The sequence below is a fragment of the Pecten maximus genome, chromosome 13 (genome assembly GCF_902652985.1).
Source record: "Pecten maximus chromosome 13, xPecMax1.1, whole genome shotgun sequence".
Lineage (NCBI taxonomy): Eukaryota > Metazoa > Mollusca > Bivalvia > Pectinida > Pectinidae > Pecten > Pecten maximus.
Window position 1 is genome coordinate 31470235 of NC_047027.1, and position 16119 is coordinate 31486353.

The 16119-nt window shown below is 36.5% G+C and overlaps 1 protein-coding gene across 4 annotated transcripts in view; it reads left to right on the forward strand.

Moving 5' to 3' along the window:
* The window catches only part of LOC117340801 (glucose-6-phosphate exchanger SLC37A2-like), a 73424-nt gene that overhangs the window by 18851 nt on the left and 38454 nt on the right, over positions 1 to 16119 (forward strand). For all 4 annotated transcript variants that reach the window (XM_033902575.1, XM_033902576.1, XM_033902577.1 and 1 more), the window contains exons 2-4: positions 748 to 829; positions 11882 to 11975; positions 14196 to 14274. In XM_033902575.1, coding sequence (XP_033758466.1) covers positions 748 to 829; positions 11882 to 11975; positions 14196 to 14274 — 255 coding nt within the window. The remainder of the gene's footprint in view (positions 1 to 747; positions 830 to 11881; positions 11976 to 14195; positions 14275 to 16119) is intronic.

The following is a 16119-nucleotide window of genomic DNA, read 5'->3' on the forward strand; positions in this document are numbered from 1 at the left end:
ACTGTGAGGATTATATCTCCTGTCACAGAGACAATTATCTCCCCTGTCACAGTGACGATTATCTCCCCTGACACAGTGACGAGTATATCCCCTGTCACGGTAACAATAATCTCCCCTGTAACAGTAACGATTATCTCCCCTGTCACAGTGACGATTATCTCCCCTGTCACAGTGACGATTATATCCCCTGTCACAGTGACGATTATCTCCCCTGTCACAGTGACGATTATATCCCCTGTCACAGTGACGATTATCTCCCCTGTCACAGTGACGATTATTTCCCCTGTCACAGTGACGATTATCTCCCCTGTCACAGTGACGATTATCTCCCCTGTCACAGTGTCGAGTATATCCCATGTCACAGTGTCGATTATATCCCATGTCACAGTGACGATTAGATCCCCTGTCACGGTGACGATTATCTCCCCTGTCACAGTATCGATTATATCCCATGTCACAGTGACGATTATCTCCCCTGTCACAGTGACGATTATCTCCCCTGTCACAGTGACGATTATATCCCCTGTCACAGTGACGATTATCTCCCCTGTCACAGTGACGATTATATCCCCTGTCACAGTGACGATTATCTCCCCTGTCACAGTGACGATTATCTCCCCTGTCACAGTGACGATTATCTCCCCTGTCATAGTGACGATTATCTCCCCTGTCACAGTGACGATTATCTCCCCTGTTAAGGTGACAATCAACTTTCCTCATTTAAGGACGATTATTCTCTTGTTACAGATATAGAATCTACATACTGATCTTCACATTCTTCTGTTACACCTGTTACCACATGTCCAGAAAGCCAATCAGTGTCGTCAAGGTAAGGAACGAAAACATCCTTCTTTTCTTTATCGTCATTTTTACTACGATTGTCAGTCAAATTAAAAAGTATTTTCAATTTACTTTGTATCTATTTGAAAACAATGATAAACTTTAATGTAGTTTCCACACCATGCTATAAGAAAGTCACACTTAAAACTTTTAAAATTTGAGATAAATTGTATAGAAGTTATTTCTTGCTTGCAGAAACATACATAGCACGTATTTTCTGGACGAAAATTTGGCTATCGCTTGATAGCCGTGTTGTTCCTTGTTTACATCGATATTAAATTCCTGCAATTACAGATCTGTTCCATTAAAGCAGAATATTTTTTGCACTTTTACATTGTATAATTTATTTAGACAGTCAATTATTTTACAAACAGTGATATACCTCTACAGAAGTTATCTCGTGTGTTATAATGAGTTTAGTGTTAGGGTTAACCTTGTTACTGTCTGTGATATACCTCTACAGAAGTTATCTCGTGTGTTATAATGAGTTTAGTGTTAGGGTTACCCTAGTTACAGTCTGTGATATACCTCTACAGAAGTTATCTCGTGTGTTATAATGAGTTTAGTGTTAGGGTTACCCTTGTTACAGTCTGTGATATACCTCTACAGAAGTTATCTCGTGTGTTATAATGAGTTTAGTGTTAGGGTTACCCTAGTTACAGTCTGTGATATACCTCTACAGAAGTAATCTCGTGTGTTATAATGAGTTTAGTGTTAGGGTTACCCTAGTTACAGTCTGTGATATACCTCTACAGAAGTTATCTCGTGTGTTATAATGAGTTTAGTGTTAGGGTTACCCTTGTTACTGTCTGTGATATACCTCTACAGAAGTTATCTCGTGTGTTATAATGAGTTTAGTGTTAGGTTTAACCTTGTTACAGTCTGTGATATACCTCTACAGAAGTTATCTCGTGTGTTATAACTAATGAGTTTAGTGTTAGGGTTACCCTAGTTACAGTCTGTGATATACCTCTACAGAAGTTATCTCGTGTGTTATGATGTGATATACCTCTACAGAAGTTATCTCGTGTGTTATAATGAGTTTAGTGTTAGGTTTAACCTTGTTACAGTCTGTGATATACCTCTACAGAAGTTATCTCGTGTGTTATAACTAATGAGTTTAGTGTTAGGGTTACCCTAGTTACAGTCTGTGATATACCTCTACAGAAGTTATCTCGTGTGTTATAATGAGTTTAGTGTTAGGGTTAACCTTGTTACAGTCTGTGATATACCTCTACAGAAGTTATCTCGTGTGTTATAATGAGTTTAGTGTTAGGGTTACCCTAGTTACAGTCTTTGATATACCTCTACAGAAGTTATCTCGTGTGTTATAATGAGTTTAGTGTTAGGGTTACCCTTGTTACTGTCTGTGATATACCTCTACAGAAGTTATCTCGTGTGTTATAATGAGTTTAGTGTTAGGTTTAACCTTGTTACAGTCTGTGATATACCTCTACAGAAGTTATCTCGTGTGTTATAACTAATGAGTTCAGTGTTAGGGTTACCCTAGTTACAGTCTGTGATATACCTCTACAGAAGTTATCTCGTGTGTTATAATGAGTTTAGTGTTAGGTTTAACCTTGTTACAGTCTGTGATATACCTCTACAGAAGTTATCTCGTGTGTTATAACTAATGAGTTTAGTGTTAGGGTTACCCTAGTTACAGTCTGTGATATACCTCTACAGAAGTTATCTCGTGTGTTATAATGAGTTTAGTGTTAGGGTTAACCTTGTTACAGTCTGTGATATACCTCTACAGAAGTTATCTCGTGTGTTATAATGAGTTTAGTGTTAGGGTTACCCTAGTTACAGTCTTTGATATACCTCTACAGAAGTTATCTCGTGTGTTATAATGAGTTTAGTGTTAGGGTTACCCTTGTTACAGTCTGTGATATACCTCTACAGAAGTTATCTCGTGTGTTATAATGAGTTTAGTGTTAGGGTTACCCTAGTTACAGTCTGTGATATACCTCTACAGAAGTTATCTCGTGTGTTATAATGAGTTTAGTGTTAGGGTTACCCTAGTTACAGTCTGTGATATACCTCTACAGAAGTTATCTCGTGTGTTATAATGAGTTTAGTGTTAGGGTTACCCTTGTTACTGTCTGTGATATACCTCTACAGAAGTTATCTCGTGTGTTATAATGAGTTTAGTGTTAGGTTTAACCTTGTTACAGTCTGTGATATACCTCTACAGAAGTTATCTCGTGTGTTATAACTAATGAGTTTAGTGTTAGGGTTACCCTAGTTACAGTCTGTGATATACCTCTACAGAAGTTATCTCGTGTGTTATGATGTGATATACCTCTACAGAAGTTATCTCGTGTGTTATAATGAGTTTAGTGTTAGGTTTAACCTTGTTACAGTCTGTGATATACCTCTACAGAAGTTATCTCGTGTGTTATAACTAATGAGTTTAGTGTTAGGGTTACCCTAGTTACAGTCTGTGATATACCTCTACAGAAGTTATCTCGTGTGTTATAATGAGTTTAGTGTTAGGGTTAACCTTGTTACAGTCTGTGATATACCTCTTCAGAAGTTATCTCGTGTGTTATAATGAGTTTAGTGTTAGGGTTACCCTTGTTACTGTCTGTGATATACCTCTACAGAAGTTATCTCGTGTGTTATAATGTGATATACCTCTACAGAAGTTATCTCGTGTGTTATAATGAGTTTAGTGTTAGGGTTACCCTAGTTACAGTCTGTTATATACCTCTACAGAAGTTATCTCGTGTGTTATAACTAATGAGTTTAGTGTTAGGGTTACCCTAGTTACAGTCTGTGATATACCTCTACAGAAGTTATCTCGTGTGTTATAATGAGTTTAGTGTTAGGGTTTCCCTTGTTACAGTCTGTGATATACCTCTACAGAAGTTATCTCGTGTGTTATAATGAGTTTAGTGTTAGGGTTACCCTTGTTACTGTCTGTGATATACCTCTACAGAAGTTATCTCGTGTGTTATAATGAGTTTAGTGTTAGGGTTACCCTTGTTACTGTCTGTGATATACCTCTACAGAAGTTATCTCGTGTGTTATAATGAGTTTAGTGTTAGGGTTACCCTTGTTACTGTCTGTGATATACCTCTACAGAAGTTATCTCGTGTGTTATAATGAGTTTAGTGTTAGGGTTACCCTTGTTACTGTCTGTGATATACCTCTACAGAAGTTATCTCGTGTGTTATAATGTGATATACCTCTACAGAAGTTATTTCGTGTGTTATAATGAGTTTAGTGTTAGGGTTACCCTTGTTACAGTCTGTGATATACCTCTACAGAAGTTATCTCGTGTGTTATAATGAGTTTAGTGTTAGGGTTACCCTTGTTACTGTCTGTGATATACCTCTACAGAAGTTATCTCGTGTGTTATAATGAGTTTAGTGTTAGGGTTACCCTTGTTACTGTCTGTGATATACCTCTACAGAAGTTATCTCGTGTGTTATAATGAGTTTAGTGTTAGGGTTTCCCTTGTTACAGTGTGTGATATACCTCTACTGAAGTTATCTCGTGTGTTATAATGAGTTTAGTGTTAGGGTTACCCTTGTTACAGTCTGTGATATACCTCTACAGAAGTTATCTCGTGTTATAATGAGTTTAGTGTTAGGGTTACCCTTGTTATAGTCTGTGATATACCTCTACAGAAGTTATCTCGTGTGTTATAATGAGTTTAGTGTTAGGGTTACCCTTGTTATTGTCTGTGATATACCTCTACAGAAGTTATCTCGTGTGTTATAATGAGTTTAGTGTTAGGGTTACCCTAGTTACAGTCTGTGATATACCTCTACAGAAGTTATCTCGTGTGTTATAACTAATGAGTTTAGTGCTAGGGTTACCCTTGTTACAGTCTGTGATATACCTCTACAGAAGTTATCTCGTGTGTTATAATGAGTTTAGTGTTAGGGTTACCCTTGTTACAGTCTGTGATATACCTCTACAGAAGTTATCTCGTGTGTTATAATGAGTTTAGTGTTGGGATTACCCTTGTTACTGTCTGTGATATACCTCTACAGAAGTTATCTCGTGTGTTATAATGAGTTTAGTGTTAGGGTTACCCTTGTTATAGTCTGTGATATACCTCTACAGAAGTTATCTCGTGTGTTATAATGAGTTTAGTGTTAGGGTTACCCTTGTTATTGTCTGTGATATACCTCTACAGAAGTTATCTCGTGTGTTATAATGAGTTTAGTGTTAGGGTTACCCTTGTTACAGTCTGTGATATACCTCTACAGAAGTTATCTCGTGTTATAATGAGTTTAGTGTTAGGGTTACCCTTGTTATAGTCTGTGATATACCTCTACAGAAGTTATCTCGTGTGTTATAATGAGTTTAGTGTTAGGGTTACCCTTGTTATTGTCTGTGATATACCTCTACAGAAGTTATCTCGTGTGTTATAATGAGTTTAGTGTTAGGGTTACCCTAGTTACAGTCTGTGATATACCTCTACAGAAGTTATCTCGTGTGTTATAACTAATGAGTTTAGTGCTAGGGTTACCCTTGTTACAGTCTGTGATATACCTCTACAGAAGTTATCTCGTGTGTTATAATGAGTTTAGTGTTAGGGTTACCCTAGTTACAGTCTGTGATATACCTCTACAGAAGTTATCTCGTGTGTTATAATGAGTTTAGTGTTAGGGTTACCCTTGTTACAGTCTGTGATATACCTCTACAGAAGTTATCTCGTGTGTTATAATGAGTTTAGTGTTAGGGTTACCCTAGTTACAGTCTGTGATGTACCTCTACAGAAGTTATCTCGTGTGTTATAATGAGTTTAATGTTAGGGTTACCCTAGTTACAGTCTGTGATGTACCTCTACAGAAGTTATCTCGTGTTATAATGAGTTTAGTGTTAGGGTTTCCCTTGTTACAGTCTGTGATATACCTCTACAGAAGTTATCTCGTGTGTTATAATGAGTCTAGTGTTAGGGTTACCCTTGTTACAGTCTGTGATATACCTCTACAGAAGTTATCTCGTGTGTTATAATGAGTCTAGTGTTAGGGTTACCCTTGTAACAGTCTGTGATATACCTCTACAGAAGTTATCTCGTGTGTTATAATGAGTTTAGTGTTAGGGTTACCCTTGTTACAGTCTGTGATATACCTCTACAGAAGTTATCTCGTGTGTTATAATGAGTTTAGTGTTAGAGTTACCCTTGTTACAGTCTGTGATATACCTCTACAGAAGTTATCTCGTGTGTTATAATGTGATATACCTCTACAGAAGTTATCTCGTGTGTTATAATGAGTTTAGTGTTAGGGTTTCCCTTGTTACTGTCTGTGATATACCTCTACAGAAGTTATCTCGTGTGTTATAACTCATGAGTTTAGTGTTAGGATTACCCTAGTTACAGTCTGTGATATACCTCTACAGAAGTTATCTCGTGTGTTATAATGAGTTTAGTGTTAGGGTTACCCTTGTTACAGTCTGTGATATACCTCTACAGAAGTTATCTCGTGTGTTATAATGAGTTTAGTGTTAGGGTTACCCTTGTTACAGTCTGTGATATACCTCTACAGAAGTTATCTCGTGTGTTATAATGAGTCTAGTGTTAGGGTTACCATTGTTACAGTCTGTGATATACCTCTACAGAAGTTATCTCGTGTGTTATAATGAGTTTAGTGTTAGGGTTACCCTAGTTACAGTCTGTGATATACCTCTACAGAAGTTATCTCGTGTGTTATAACTAATGAGTTTAGTGTTAGGGTTTCCCTTGTTACAGTCTGTGATATACCTCTACAGAAGTTATCTCGTGTGTTATAATGAGTTTAGTGTTAGGGTTACCCTTGTTACAGTCTGTGATATACCTCTACAGAAGTTATCTCGTGTGTTATAATGAGTTTAGTGTTAGGGTTGCCCTTGTTACAGTCTGTGATATACCTCTACAGAAGTTATCTCGTGTGTTATAATGAGTTTAGTGTTAGGGTTACCCTTGTTACAGTCTGTGATATACCTCTACAGAAGTTATCTCGTGTGTTATAATGTGATATACCTCTACAGAAGTTATCTCGTGTGTTATAACTAATGAGTTTAGTGTTAGGGTTACCCTAGTTACAGTCTGTGATATACCTCTACAGAAGTTATCTCGTGTGTTATAATGAGTCTAGTGTTAGGGTTACCCTTGTTACAGTCTGTGATATACCTCTACAGAAGTTATCTCGTGTGTTATAACTAATGAGTTTAGTGTTAGGGTTACCCTTGTTACAGTCTGTGATATACCTCTACAGAAGTTATCTCGTGTGTTATAATGAGTTTAGTGTTAGGGTAACCCTTGTTACAGTCTGTGATATACCTCTACAGAAGTTATCTCGTGTGTTATAATGAGTTTAGTGTTAGGGTTACCCTAGTTACAGTCTGTGATATACCTCTACAGAAGTTATCTCGTGTGTTATAATGAGTTTAGTGTTAGGGTTACCCTTGTTACTGTCTGTGATATACCTCTACAGAAGTTATCTCGTGTGTTATAATGTGATATACCTCTACATAAGTTATCTCGTGTGTTATAATGAGTTTAGTGTTAGGGTTACCCTAGTTACAGTCTGTGATATACCTCTACAGAAGTTATCTTGTCATCACTGATGATATGATAGCTTATAATACATTGTTTCATATATACACGTTTGTCGTGTTATGGTTTGGTCGTGTTGTATAACAACACGAACATTTGAACTGACACTCACACCCTGTCGGGTCACAAAGGAATCCGATAACTTCTCAGAAGGATGTTACTTTACCCACTGACGTCACCAGGTTTACGGTGACCTCATTATCTAGATAATATGAACTTTGATAGTGATGATGTTATTGACCGAACTGTTGTTAAGGTCCTTCAGCCTGATACAATGGCACTCTGACGGGCTACACAAGTATGGTTGTGAACTTGGAATACTTATTTCGTTACTCTGGTCACGTCTAGAGGTCGTGTATGAAGAAAGCCTACGTGTATCCAACGTATATTGTCAAAGATCTGGTCGGAGCCACTAAATATTAACGTGTCCTTCAACCTGTAGTGGTCAAATATCTGGACACAACCCTACACATTCGATGTGTAATGGTCAAATATCTGGACACAACCCTACACATTCGATGTGTAATGGTCAAATATCTGGACACAACCCTACACATTCAACGTGTAGTGGTCAAATATCTGGACACAACCCTACACATTCAACGTGTAATGGTCAAATATCTGGACACTACCCTATACATTCGATGTGTAATGGTCAAATATCTGGACACAACCCTACACATTCAACGTGTAATGGTGAAATAGTTGGTCACAACCCTTCAACATCAAAGTGTTGTTGTCAAACATCTGGTCACAACATTATTGTTTAGTTTTTAAATATCTCGTCATAGCTCTTTCAAATCAACGTGTAGTCGTCAAATTCTCGGCACCGCTCCTCAATAACAACGTGTTGTTGTCAAATATTTCCTCACAACCTTCAAAATAAACGTGATTTTTTTTCAAATATCTCGACACAGTCCTTCAAAATCAAGATGTTCTTGTCAAATATCTCGAAACATACCTTTAAAATAAGTGCGGGGTTGTCAATTATCTCCTTACATCTGTTCAAAATTAACGTGAAGTTATCAAATATTCCCACATATTTCTTCAAAGTCAATGTGTTGTAATGACCTTACCATATAACTAGTGGTGACCTTACTATATAACTAGTAATGACCTAACTATATAACTAGTGGTGACCTAACTATATAACTAGTGGTGTTCTAACTATATAACTTCTGGTGACCTAACTATATAACTAGCGGTGACCTAGCTATATAACTAGTAATGACCTAACTATATAACTACTGGTGACCTAACTATATAACTAGTGGTGACCTAACTATATAACTAGTAATGACCTAACTATATAACTAGTAATGACCTAACTATATAACTAGTGGTGTCCTAACTATATAACTGTTGGATACCTAGCTATATAACTTTTGGTGACCTAACTATATAACTAGTGATGACCTAACTATATAACTAGTGGTGACCTAACTATATAACAAGTGGTGTCCTAACTATATAACTAGTGGTGACCTAACTATATAACTAGTGGTGACCTAACTATATAACTAGTGGTGACCTAACTATATAACTAGTAATGACCTAACTATATAACTAGTGATGATCTTACTATATAACTAGTGGTGACCTAACTATATAACTAGTAATGACCTAACTATATAACTAGTGGTGACCTAACTATATAACTAGTGGTGACCTAACTATATAACTAGTGGTGACCTAACTATATAACTAGTGGTGACCTAACTATATAACTAGTGGTGACCTAACTATATAACTAGTGGTGACCTAACTATATAACTAGTGGTAACTTTACTATATTACTAGTGGTGACCTTACTATATAACTAGTGGTGACCTAACTATATAACTAGTGGTGACCTAACTATATAACTTGTGGGGACCTACTTATATAACTAGCGGTAACTTTACTATATAACTAGTAGTGACCTAACTATATAACTAGTAGTGACCTAACTATATAACTAGTGGTGACCTAACTATATAACTAGTGGTGTCCTAACTATATAACTAGTAGTGACCTAACTATATAACTAGTGGTGTTCTAATTATATAACTAGTGGTGACCTAACTATATAACTAGTGGTGACCTAACTATATAACTAGTGGTGACCTAACTATATAACTAGTAATGACCTAACTATATAACTAGTAATGACCTAACTATATAACTAGTGGTGACCTAACTATATAACTAGTGGTGACCTAACTATATAACTAGTGGTGACCTAACTATATAACTAGTGGTGACCTAACTATATAACTAGTGGTGTCCTAATTATATAACTAGTGGTGACCTAACTATATAACCAGTGGTGACCTAACTATATAACTGGTAATGACCTAACTATATAACTAGTGGTGACCTAACTATATAACTAGTGGTGACCTAACTATATAACCAGTGGTGACCTAACTATATAACTAGTAATGACCTAACTATATAACTAGTAATGACCTAACTATATAACTAATAATGACATAACTATATAACTAGTGGTGACCTAACTATATAATCAGCGGTGACCTAACTATATAACTTGTGGGACCTAACTATATAACTAGTAATGACCTAACTATATAACTAGTGGTGACCTTACTATATAACTAGTAATGACCTAGCTATATAACTAGTGGTTACCTAACTATATAACTAGTGGTGATCTTACTATATAACTAGTAATGACCTAACTATATAACTAGTAATGACCTAACTATATAACCAGTGGTGACCTAACTATATAACTAGTGGTGACCTAACTATATAACTAGTAATGACCTAACTATATAACTAGCGGTGACCTAACTATATAACTAGTGGTGACCTAACTATATAACTAGTGGTGACCTTACTATATAACTAGTAATGACCTAGCTATATAACTAGTGGTTACCTAACTATATAACTAGTGGTGATCTTACTATATAACTAGTAATGACCTAACTATATAACTAGTAATGACCTAACTATATAACCAGTGGTGACCTAACTATATAACTAGTGGTGACCTAACTATATAACTAGTAATGACCTAACTATATAACTAGCGGTGACCTAACTATATAACTAGTGGTGACCTAACTATATAACTAGTAATGACCTAACTATATAACTAGTGGTGACCTAACTATATAACTAGTGGTGACCTAACTATATAACTAGTAATGACCTAACTATATAACTAGTAATGACCTAACTATATAACTAGTGGTGACCTAACTATATAACTAGTAATGACCTAACTATATAACTAGTGGTGTTCTAACTATATAACTAGTGGTGACCTAACTATATAACTAGTGGTGACCTAACTATATAACTAGCGGTGAACTAACTATATAACTAGTAGTGACCTAACTATATAACTAGCGGTGACCTAACTATATAACTAGTGGTGACCTAACTATATAACTAGTGGTGACCTAACTATATAACTAGTGGTGACCTAACTATATAACTAGTGGTGACCTAACTATATAACTAGTAATGACCTAACTATATAACTAGTAATGACCTAACTATATAACTAGTAATGACCTAACTATATAACTAGTGGTGACCTAACTATATAACTAGTGGTGACCTAACTATATAACTAGTGGTGACCTAACTATATAACTAGTGGGGACCTACTTATATAACTAGTAATGACCTAACTATACAACTAGTAATGACCTAACTATATAACTAGTGGTGACCTAACTATATAACTAGTGGTGACCTAACTATATAACTAGTGGTGACCTAACTATATAACTAGTGATGATCTTACTATATAACTAGTAATGACCTAACTATATAACTAGTGGTTACCTAACTATATAACTAGTGGTGTTCTTACTATATAACTAGTAATGTCCTAACTATATAACTAGTAATGACCTAACTATATAACTAGTGGTGACCTAACTATATAACTAGTTGTGTCCTAACTATATAACTAGTGGTGTTCTAACTATATAACTAGTGGTGACCTTACCATATAACTAGTGGTGACCTAACTATATAACTAGTAATGACCTAACTATATAACTAGTGGTGACCTAACTATATAACTAGTAATGACCTAACTATATAACTAGTAATGACCTAACTATATAACTAGTGGTGACCTAACTATATAACTAGTAATGACCTAACTATATAACTAGTAATGACCTTACTTTATAACTAGTTCTGTCCTAACTATATAACTAGCGGTGACCTAACTATATAACTAGTGGTGACCTTACTATATAACTAGTGGTGACCTTACCATATAACTAGTAGTGACCTAACTATATATTTAGTAATGACCTTACTATATAACTAGTGGTGTTCTTACTATATAACTTGTGACTGATTATATCAGTAGTAATATTTTTCTTTAAAACTAGAAATAATTACCTAACTATGTAACCAGTTACTATAAAACTAGTATTGGATCCTATGAAAGTCATTAAATCGGATAATTCTTTGCTGTAATAACATGAACTGTTTTTTCCGTAGAGCGTGCTTCACCGGAACTGCTCCAAGGTGACAGATGACACAGGGAGTCCTCACTTTGGTAACGACACAACCTGGTGTGACTGGCAACCATTCGGTGTGTATCATAAGTATACCAATATTAAAGTCATTGAAGCTGTAGGATTGTACCAAGTTATATATTAGTCCGTAAGGATGGTGTATTGTTCTATGACGGAGATGAATTGGTACGTGACGGTGGTTTATTGTTCCGTGACCGAAGGATATTGGTTCGTGAGGGAGGTATATTGTTCCGCGACGGAAATGAATTGGTCCGTGACGAAGATGAATTGGTCCGTGACGGAGGTTTATTGTTCTGTGACTGAGGGATATTGGTTGGTGTGGGAGGTGTATCGGTCTGTGACGGAGATTTGTTACTCCATGACATATACATTGGTCATTGATGGAGGTATGTTTGTCCGTGACGGAAGTGTTTTGTTCCGTGACGGAGATCTATATACGTATTGTTCCGTGAGAGAGATGGAGTGGTCTTTGAATGATGTATGTTGTTTCGTGACGGAGATGTATTGTTCCATGACAAAGATGTATTAGACCATGGCGGAGATATTCCGTGACGTTGGTATATTGTTCCGTGACGGACATTTTTTGTTCCGTGACGGAGTTGTATATACCTGTTCTGTGACAAAGATGTATCTGTCCTTGAATGATGTGTGTTGTTCCGTGACGTGATGTATATACCTATTCTTCTGTAACAAAGTTGTATCGGTCCTTGAATAATGTGTGTTGTTCCGTGACGGAGTTGAATTATTCCCTGGCGGAGATGCATTGTTCCGTGACAGAGATGAAATGGTCCGTGATTATGACGGAGGTAGGTTGTTCCGTGACAGAGCTTTTTTGTTCGGCGACGGAGTGGTATTATTCTATGACGGAGATGTAATAGTCCGTGACGGGAATATGTTGTTCCTTGACAAAAAGGTAATGGTCCGTGACGGAAATATGTTGTTCTTTGACAAAAAGGTAATGGTCCGTGACGGGAGTATGTTGTTCCTTGACAAAAAGGTAATGGTCCGTGACGGAGATATGTTGTTCTTTGACAAAAAGGTAATGGTCCGTGACGGAGATATGTTGTTCCGGGACAAAAAGGTAATGGTCCGTGACGGGAATATGTTGTTCCGTGACAGAGATGTAATGGTCCGTGACGGGAATATGTTGTTCCGTGACAAAAGGTAATGGTCCGTGACGGGAATGTGTTGTTCTGTGACAAAAGGGTAATGGTCCGTGACGGGAATATGTTGTTCCGTGACAGAGATGTAATGGTCCGTGACGGGAATATGTTGTTCCGTGACAAAAGGGTAATGGTCCTGTGACGGGAATATGTTATTCCGTGACAGAGATGTAATGGTCCGTGACGGGAATATGTTGTTCCGTGACAGAGATGTAATGGTCCGTGACGGAGATATTTTGTTCCGTGACAGAGATGTTTTGTTAGGCGATAAAGATGTATTGTGTCATGACGGACATGTAATGATCCTTGAACGATGTATGTTGTTCCGTGACGAATATGTATTAGTCCGTGGTCGAGATAGTTTGGTCCGTGACGTACATGTTTTGTTCCTCGAATGAAACATAATGTAAACAAGCAGTTGATACCAGTTAAAGTATAAATGTTATATCTTTAGATTTGGTAGGTCGTTCTATTCAGGTAACACTGAGACGTTTTAAAGATTTGTCCAAGGGGAGATAACATCGAGACGATTTATAGATTAGTTCAAAGGGAGATAAAATATAGACATTTTTAAGATCATGTCAGGGGGAGAAAACACCTAGACGCTGTGAGATCAGGTAAAGGGGAGATAACACCGAGACAGTTTAAAATCAGGTCAAGGGGAGATAACACCGAGACGATTTATAGATTAGTTCAAAGGGAGATAACATATAGACTTTTTTAATATCATGTCAGGGGGAGAAAACACCTAGACGCTGTGAGATCAGGTCAAGGGGAGATAATACCGAGACATTTTAAGATCAGGTCAAGGGGAGATAACACCTAGATATTTTAAGATCAGGTCAAGGCGAGATAACACAGAGACCTCGTGATATCAGGTCAAGGGGAGATGACACTGAGACATTTTAAGATCAGGTCAAGGGGAGATAACACCGAGACATTTTAAGATCAGGTCAAGGGGAGATAACACCGAGACATTTTAAGATCAGATCAAGGGGAGATAACACATAGACGATATAAGACATTGTTGATTAAGATACCATATTACGTACACCATAGAAACTATTGTATAATATGCTTTATTATATGGAAACAGAGTTTGTATCATTGTAGATGGCAGCGATTACAGCCAGCTGTTCGGGACCCTCGATCTTGTCTATCTGTTCGCCTATGCCATCAGCATGTTCTTCAGGTGTGTAACCCTCCTGTCTGACTTATCTAATAGTTTACCCTATCAGCATGTTTTAAAGTGTGACATACTCTGATATAACCTATCGACTCAGCATTACATCAATCCCTAATTTCACAATAGGTGATAACAGATGATATAATATTGAATCACATGAACTCTTATCAAATGTTATAATCTTTAATCAGGTAATATAATCTCTCATCAGATCACATGATCTCTCATCAGATCACAAAATCTCTCATCAGATCAAAAAATCTCTCATCAGATCACATAATCCCTCATCAGATCACAAAATCTCTCATCAGATCACAAAATCTCTCATCAGATCACATAATCCATCATCAGATCACAAAATCTCTCATCAGATCACAAAATCTCTCATCAGATCACATAATCTCTCATCAGATCACAAAATCTCTCATCAGATCACACAATCCCTCATCAGATCACATAATCCCTCATCAGATCACAAAATCTCTCATCAGATCACATAATCCCTCATCAGATGACACAATCTCTCATCAGATCACAAAATCTCTCATCAGATCACATAATCCCTCATTAGATCACAAAATCTCTCATCAGATCACATAATCCCTCATTAGATCACAAAATCTCTCATCAGATCACAAAATCTCTCATTAGATCACAAAATCTCTCATCAGATCACATAATCCCTCATTAGATCACAAAATCTCTCATCAGATCACAAAATCTCTCATTAGATCACAAAATCTCTCATCAGATCACATAATCCCTCATTAGATCACAAAATCTCTCATCAGATCACAAAATCTCTCATTAGATCACATAATCCCTCATCAGATCACAAAATCCCTCATCAGATCACATAATCCCTCATCAGATCACAAAATCTCTCATCAGATCACAAAATTTCTCATCAGATCACAAAATCTCTCATCAGATCACATAATCCCTCATCAGATCACAAAATCTCTCATCAGATCACATAATCCCTCATTAGATCACATAATCCCTCATTAGATCACATAATCCCTCATCAGATCACAAAATCTCTCATCTGATCACAAAATCTCTCATCAGATCACAAAATCTCTCATCAGATCACATAATCCCTCATCAGATCACAAAATCTCTCATCAGATCACAAAATCTCTCATCAGATCACATAATCTCTCATCAGATCACAAAATCTCTCATCAGATCACATAATCCCTCATTAGATCACATAATCCCTCATCAGATCACATAATCCCTCATTAGATCACTAAATCTCTCATCAGATCACATAACCCCTCAATCTCGGACATGGTGACATAATAATCAGATGACATAGTTCACATAAAATGATGTAGTTTATCGTGAGGTGACATATAATCTTAGTAACAGTAGATATAATCTCTCAACAAATGACATCACATCGCATTAGACAGCATAATATGTAGACATCTCTATATCAAAATATCCTATATAACATATACTTCAGTATTAACATTAGTAAGATAATATTTTACAGTCAACGTCAGTATTGACATCAGTAAGGGACTATTTTACAGTAGACATCAGTATTAACATAAGGGACTATTTTACAGTGGACATCAGTATTAACATAAGTAAGGGACTATTTTATAGTAGACATCAGTATTAACATAAGGGACTATTTTACAGTAGACATCAGTATTAACATAAGTAAGGGACTATTTTACAGTGGACATCAGTATTAACATAAGTAAGGGACTATTTTACAGTGGACATCAGTATTAACATAAGGGACTATTTTACAGTGGACATCAGTATTAACATAAGGGACTATTTTACAGTGGACATCAGTATTAACATAGGGGACTATTTTACAGTGGACAT